This window comes from Phragmites australis, chromosome 3 (genome assembly GCF_958298935.1).
Source record: "Phragmites australis chromosome 3, lpPhrAust1.1, whole genome shotgun sequence".
NCBI classification, from domain to species: domain Eukaryota; kingdom Viridiplantae; phylum Streptophyta; class Magnoliopsida; order Poales; family Poaceae; genus Phragmites; species Phragmites australis.
Window position 1 is genome coordinate 8,589,204 of NC_084923.1, and position 7,496 is coordinate 8,596,699.

Consider the following 7,496-nt stretch of genomic DNA (forward strand, 5'->3'; position numbering starts at 1 on the left):
AGGGCTCAGATGATCGAAATTTTTTAGGTTGCTTCGATCAGGTTCCTTGGTACCCGAAAGACCAAAATACCAGTTGCACTTGCACAGTTGCATTGTTGTGTCGGGATCCGGAGAGACTTGCCGGCGGTCAGAATTACGAGACAGAATACATGTGTCAACATCAGAGTGCTTGAGGTGTAAGCAAGTGACAAGTCACGCTTTAAGAAGCGTGCAGAGGATTTTACGGTTGTACCTCAAAATCGTGAGAGGATTGGAGGGTATGTGACACCATCATGAAGCTTGCGTCTAGGCAAAGCTACGTCGTGAAGGCGCCACGGCCGTTTGATGGACGGAGCAAGAAATAGACCAAAATACCCTCGATGATAGGTAGGAGTGTACTACAAGATAAGGGTATTTTGGTAATAAGTTAGAAAACTTATGTGTCAAGTTTACTATACCTATAAATAGAGGGGTAGGGCTATAAAAGAGTTTGAACCAGCCATTTGAGTCTCTTATGCCACCCATTTGAGAGCCTAGTGCTGGAGTTTTAGAGGAGTGAAAGATGAGTGCATAGCATATGTAATAGGTGAAAGTTTTTGAGAGAAAAATCTTTGTAATCCATCCAAAATAAGACTGACCTCTTTGAGTAATGAAGTTTATATTTTTGCATATGCTTGAATTCTCCCCTTTCTAGTCTCTCTGTATTGGTTCCCTTGCAAGTTTCTTTTTTCGGTTGTGATTTTCTTCTTCTTTTTGAGCTGTAGTTGTTCCACCTTTGTGAAGTATTCCTCTTGTTGCTAGAGGCATAAATATTTATATACTCATGTATTTGAGAGAGTCTTGAATCTCTTTGTCTCTAGAACATCAACTTAGAGAGTTGCTTCTTTCGATGACTGTCTTTTTCTTTGTTATTCGTTAAAGTTACAAACTTTTGTGCATAAAGACACATGTAATGATCATGAATAGAGCCTACGGTTCATATTCCATTTGTGAAGTCATGTTTTGTTGGAACTTTCTTTCTCGTTTTGTCTCTCTAAAGTTTATACTTCTGTTTATGCATTTTTGAGGAGCGTTGAGTGAATAAGGAGTAGGTCAGCTATTTCGTAAGTAATTTGTAAGATGCCTATTTACTCCTCTCTAGTCGTCTATCTCGATCCTACAATTAGTATCAGAGCCGATTTGATCATATATTGTCTTTAATCGGCTTTGTGATCCATAGACGATAATAGAGATAAATAGGAAATTTTTGTTTTTCGACGGTCGAGATTTTTCGTACTAGAAAGTGCGCATGGAAGCTTATCTCCTAAGCCAAGGAAGTGCAATATGGGAGATCGTGGACTCCAACTATATGATTCATGTTGCTCGTTCTTCTCTAGCCCAGATTGAACAATATGATACCAACAACAAGACTCGTAATATATTATTCACTAGCCTGAGTTGTAATAAGTTTGACAGAGTTCAGCACATCCGTACTACTCGCAAGATCTGATCCACTCTTAGTGTCTTTCATGAGGACACTAACCAGATAAATACCAAGCACCAGAGCACGTACAACCAGGAATACCAGATATTTGTACAGAACCATGGAGAGTCTTTGGATGCTATATTTGCTCGTTTTGATGACATTGTTAGCAACCTTAAATCAACTGGTGTTTTGCCCTATTTTGACAACGAGAGAGCGATCAAGCTTCTCTATGCTCTTGACCGTAGCATATGAAAAGTTAAGATCTCAAGTATTGAAGAGTTACCAAGTTACGACATGTTAACTTACGATGAACTTTTCAGCAAGCTTAATTCCACCAAGATAGTTAAGGCAGGTCAAATAGATCTCAAAAACCCACTGTCTTAGACCATAGCGTTGGTTTTTGGACCTAGTGATGGCAATTAGGTTGGAGCTAGTTTTTCTTATGCTAACACTTCACATAGTAGATTTGCTTTGTCTTCTTTAGTTTCTATAAAAAAAAAGCATGTGGACGTACTAGATGATGAGAATCTTATGCTCATTGTGAAGAAGTTCACTCACTTCTACAACAACAGAAGAGACCGGAGGATAGGGGCTTTTCTTCTACTCGGTCAGATCGCAGGTGCTTTCAACCTTGCATATGAACCTCCCTCAGCTCAACGTAGGCCCTCACGCCAATGTGGCAGATTGGAGGCATGAGGTTTCGACGATCACACTGAAGGAGCAGTGACATGCGACAAATATCGCCTTTATCTACATTTGGTAGAATATATGGAAAGAAAGAAACCGTCACAACTTTTAGAATTTAACGAGGACCCCGAATCAAGTTGCAAACAAAACGGTAAAAAAAATCCCCCAAAGAAGACGAACAGTCTTCTTAATGGGCTAACAACTTTGTCCTTAGGGTTAAACGCTCTACCGTTACTACTATAGTTTCGTTTAACTACTGTTGTCTCCTTTATCTTTTTTTAAGTCTAGACCGTATTTGAAACTCATGTAAACACTCTGTGTTCCCTCCCTTAATTGATTCCAGCAGAGCTGCTGCTACTTTTCGGTTGTGTTTTTCTTCTTCTTTTTGAGCTACACATTTTCCACCTTTGTGAAGTATTTTTTCTTGTTGCTAGAGGCATAAACGGTCATATACTCATGCATTTGAGAGAGTCTTGAATCCCTTTGCCTCTAACCATCAATTTAGAGAGTTGCTTCTTACGATGACTTTTTTTTTCTTTGTTATTCATTCAAGTTTCAAGCTTTTGTGTATAAAGATACATAGAATGGTCTTGAATAGAGCGTATGATTCATATTCCATTCGTGGAGTCATGTTGTCTAGGAACTTTATTTCTCGATGTGTGTCTCTAAAGTTTTATACCTCCATTTGTTAGTTTTTGAGGAGTGCTGAGTGAATAAGGAGTATGCCATCTATTTCGCAAGAATTTTATAAGGCACATATTCACCCCCCCCCTCTTTAGTCGTCTATCTCGGTCCTACAGATGAGCACTACACTGACCCCCCGACTTACAACTAAGGCATATTAACCGCTCCTAGTACCTGACTCAATCACATGGAGGTGGTCCTTAGATGGCACTTATACTACAAATAGGCATACCTAGTCCAATTTTGAGGCTCAACAATTCCTTTCAATTCGAACATAATTTGGAAAACACAAACAAAAAAAAAGTGTCACTTCTTCGTATGAACTCTTGTCCAAAATAAAATTTTACGGCTAATAACTTGGCCATTAGGGAAATAGCCACACCACCTACAATGCTTGTTTGCCACTTGTCAATGGAGACGATGCCTCACATGTGTCTTCATTGCCTTTTCTTCTACTCGGTTAGATCGCAGGTGCTTTTCAGCCTTGCATATGAACCTCCCTTAGCTCACCGTAGGCCCTCACACCAATGTGGTAGAATGGTGGCATGAGGTTTCGATGATCACACCGAAGGAGCAGTGACATGCAACAAATGTTGTCTTCACCTATATTTGATGGAATGTATGGAAGGAAAGAAATCGTCACACCTTTTAGAATTTAACGAAGACACCAAATCAAGTTGCAAACAAAACGGTAGAAGATATCCTCCAAAGAAGACAGACAATCTTGTCAAACTCTCTACTGTTTTAGCTACTATAGTTTCGTTTAACTACTGTTGTCTCCTTTATCTTTTTTGAACACTCTGTGTTCCCTCCCTTAATTGATTCCAGCAGAGCTGCTGCTTTTCCGGCAAAAAACAAATGATGAGCACTACTAGTACATGCCTGGGCCACGCCTTGCCACCAGGCCCGGCATGCGCGGCACACGTTCGACCGGACCAAACGGTTTGGAAGTTCAAAGTTGGGAAACGGATCGGAGGAGCACCACCGTTGTGACGTACGTGGCGGCTGGCGGTTGACGCGCACGGCGAGGGCCGGGGACGCCACATATGGCGTATGCCGTGCGGGGAGGGAGGCACGCGAGTACGCGACGCGTCGGGGGCGCCACATTTAACCCTCGAACCCGGGGGGGACAGGGAGCAAGCAGGGAGGAGTGGGAGGACGCGGCGTGCTTGCGCGCGGTGTGACCGGTGTTAAGTCGTTGGACTGCTTCCATCCGGCAGTTTCATCGCGCTCACGGGAAACCGGCTCTTCGTTGCTTCCCGTCGGTCTCTGGTCTAGTCCAAGGTAGGTGATCCGGTAAGTCCCGTGTGTGTGATTAAAGCTAGGATCCTATGATGGAACGGATGAACTTCCAAGCTATCCTCTACCCAGATATGCTGCCTAACTGATTCTGCCAAACTATATAGTATCTTCTAGCCAGTACTTCGTACTAGTACTCCAACTAACTGTATTTAGTACTGGAAGCGTCGAGTAACCTGAAAACCCCAGACCGGTGCGGCTAAGCTGAAACGAATACGTACGATGACACGTGCCGTTTCTCCCAATTGGCTTCAGATTCTCTACCGGCCAGGTAGCGATTCCCGATTCTTCCCTGGCATCATTGAGCTACGTGTACGCGGACACGACGACCCCCGGCGGTTGCTGTAGCCTGATACCGGACAGCCGACAATCAACACAACCACCAGCCACGGCGACACCACCCGATACCTCGCCGATTCGCCCGCAAGGAGACGATCATCGACATGCCCGTCCGAGTCCGTCTCTACCATGCACGCGCACGGCCCCGATCGACCCACCAATCGGAAGGATCATCGTTTCCTTTCCGTTGCCTCGCCCCGGCCGGCTCATACTTGGCATGCATGCTGCCGAAACCAGCACACCCCCTGCACCACCTCCATTTACGTGTCACGCGTGGCTTGCTCATGCGCGCGTGCGCCCTCGTTGCCTAGCTCGCTCACACGATCAGTGTGCACATGCTTCCACCGAGAGCGACTCCAATTCCGGCCTAATAATTACTCCGACTCAGCGGTTCAAAACGACAGCTGATGAGTACAGGTGTGACGTCGACTATGGTGAAATCAAACCGCGCGTCATTATCCAGCAGTATTATCATCTTCCAGAGCATTAGGCTACTGGCAAACCCAGTTGGTCGTGTGAAAATTAGATTCGGACTTGAGCCCGACACGCACAATCATTGAAACGCATATGCATATAAAAAAGTATACACATGTACACCTGGAAGCAGGGCCAAGCCAACAGCAGGCCGGCAGAGGCTCCTCTAGCTCTCTCATGTCATGTCATCCATCACCCAACACTGTGTCTGACGCTAAGTATTCATCAGTAGCAGACTAGAAGCAGCCAGTTCTAATGATATGTACTAATGAGTACTACTTACTTCCCATCTGATAATTAGCCTGTGGACACAGATAAAATGAAAGAACTAGTCCACTGAGAGGAGAGCAGGGAGGGACACGGTTACATCTAAATGCATGCGCAAAAATATACATGGATGGATGGGTTGAGTAGGAGTGCTAGCTACGGCTATTTGACTACCCTATCGAGCCTATGATTGATCGATTAGCTGATGGAAATAACCAACCCCCCAGATCAAGAAATAGCTAGAAGAGGATCATGTGTTACTTGCGACGTACGTGAGGTGGAGTGGTATTTTAGCTATGGTGTTGCTCTGCTTGCTGCTGATGATGATCAGCAGGCGGCGGAGTGGGTGAAGGGGTTGAAGAAGTGGTGGGTGGTCCGGCCGGGGCCAGGGCCGGCCTTGGGCCTGTCGGGGTCGGCCTTGGCGGCGGCGGTGGCGGGGCCGCCCAGGCGCTCGCAGGACGGGCAGAGGGTGAGCGTGGCGGCCGGCAGCTGCATGTAAAACGGCGCCGCCGTCACGGCCGCGGCGGGGGCCGTCGTGGACGGCGGCGGGGCGAACTTGAGGGCGCGAAGCTCCTGCAGCTCGCGCTGCAGGCGGCGGTTCTCCTCGGTCAGCGTCTCGCAGCAGCGCTTCAGGAACTCGCAGTCCACCTCCGTCTGCTTCAGCTTCGTCCTGCGCGCGCGGCTAAAACGTTAATCGCCATCAGAATTTCGCAGGTAATTTTGCCGGCTTCGCGCTAGGTTCCATGCTTGCATGGTCGCAAGAGAAACCGTCTTGAGATGGAATACTTGCTTCTGTGAAAGCATGCGCACACTTGTGCGTGCATGTTGCGGAATACTAACCTTGCTCGTCTGTTTTGGAACCACACCTCGACCTGCCGTGGCCTGAGGTTCAGTTGCTTGGCCAAAGCGACTTTCTGCTTCTGCGCAAGGCCAAAGTGGACAAACAAACAGAAAGGAAAAAGAGGATGTTCAGTAACTCATCTTGATCAACAAATGAAGAATATCTGATACTAGTTTAATCACATACATATATGTGCAAACATATGTGGGTGTAGCCATGCATGTGTGTAATCTAGGTAGGTAAGTGCAGCAGCGACAAGTCAATCCATCATCGGAACGAAAGTAGCACGCACGTACGTACCGGGTTGAGGGTGCTGTGCTCCTTGAAGCGGTCCTCGAGGAGGGCGGATTGCTCCTTGGTCAGCCTCAGCTTCTTCCGTGTGCTCCCGTCGTCGTCGTCGTCGGCGCCGGCGCCGGCCCGCGCCGCGGCCGTCGACGACGCCCGCTCGGCCTCCGCGTCCTCCACGCGCTCCCTCTTCACGCCCGCCACCGACAGCGAGGACACGCTGTGCGCGCCGCCCCCGCCGCCGCCGCCGGACGCGGTCCCGGTCCCGGTCCCGGTCGCCTCGTCCGGCATGCTCAGCGTCAGCGACGGCTCCAGCGGGCGCGGCGATGACAGCTGACCTCTAGTACTGTGGTGCGCCGCCTCAGACGCGCCGCCGCCGCCGCCGCGGCCGAGGGACAGGCCCAGCGCCAGGCCGGCGTCATCCAGGTGGACGTACTCCTTGGCCATCATACACGCGGGCTAGAAGATCGACTACGTACTATGCAGCCGCCACTTCAGTTTTTTCTCGTGCCAGAGCTAGCTGTTTCTTGCAAGGTGCAAGTGTGCGTTTGTGCGTGCGTGCGGGGGAGGCGAGGAGAGGGGGTGGGGAGGAAGGTCGCGGAAGGAAGGAATGAGATGGTTGAGGAGGCAGGCGAGAATATTTGAGGAGGAGGAGGTGGGGAGCCGAGCCGAGCCGAGCGGGGACAGACGCTTGACATCACGCGCACGCACTTTGACACTTGCAAACGTTTGACAAGGCCAGGGCAGGGGGTTTGGCTCAGCTCGTCTCAGCTCAGCTGGGGGTCCAACTCCAAAGAGCCCAGAGCGCTGTGCCGTGCGGCAGCGCCTCTGCTGTGCTGTGGGGTAGCACATCACTGCCGCCTAAAGGCTGGGGTTTCTATTGCAGATGATTAGGATGAGGTGCTCGCTGACCACGTGGACGTGTATCTGTAAAGGGGCAGGCAAATACTAGTACCACTTACTCACTTAGGGTATAATACTACTGTACAAAGCACAGGAGTACTATTTAGAAGCGCACACATCATTCTCAATCTCTCACTGCTACCTCCTGTGCTTGTACAGTAGTATTATACGCCGCGCCATTCTTCCCCATATGCATGTTGCGTGGTGCAAAAGGTGAGGCAAGCACATATACTGCGTCATTACTTTCTAGTACTAATTTTTAACGGGACACGT

At 48.4% G+C, this 7,496-nt stretch overlaps 1 protein-coding gene across 2 annotated transcripts; it reads right to left on the minus strand.

Annotated features, from left to right (window-relative positions):
* Positions 1–5,006: 5,006 nt before the first annotated feature.
* Positions 5,007–7,025, minus strand: LOC133911961 (homeobox-leucine zipper protein HOX19-like). 2 transcript variants are annotated; one of them, XM_062354475.1, is made up of 3 exons: positions 6,336–7,025; positions 6,035–6,114; positions 5,007–5,876 (listed from the first exon to the last, which is right to left on the minus strand). In XM_062354475.1, the coding sequence occupies exons 1-3, from the start codon at positions 6,768–6,770 to the stop codon at positions 5,522–5,524; spliced, it is 870 nt and encodes a 289-aa protein (XP_062210459.1). In that variant the 5' UTR covers positions 6,771–7,025; the 3' UTR covers positions 5,007–5,521. The 2 variants fall into 2 exon arrangements, with proteins under 2 accessions (XP_062210459.1, XP_062210460.1); XM_062354476.1 differs by having other exon boundaries at positions 5,007–5,864; positions 6,336–7,020.
* Positions 7,026–7,496: the final 471 nt, after the last annotated feature.

Excerpts from the sequence above, each read along its gene's own strand:
- LOC133911961 (XM_062354475.1), bottom strand. The coding sequence starts at position 6,770 with ATGATGGCCAAGGAGTACGTCCACCTGGATGACGCCGGCCTGGCGCTG. Across the intron at positions 6,115-6,335 it reads AGCACAGCACCCTCAACCCG|AAGCAGAAAGTCGCTTTGGC; the intron begins GTACGTACGTGC and ends GGCCTTGCGCAG. Across the intron at positions 5,877-6,034 it reads TTCCAAAACAGACGAGCAAG|CCGCGCGCGCAGGACGAAGC; the intron begins GTTAGTATTCCG and ends TTAACGTTTTAG.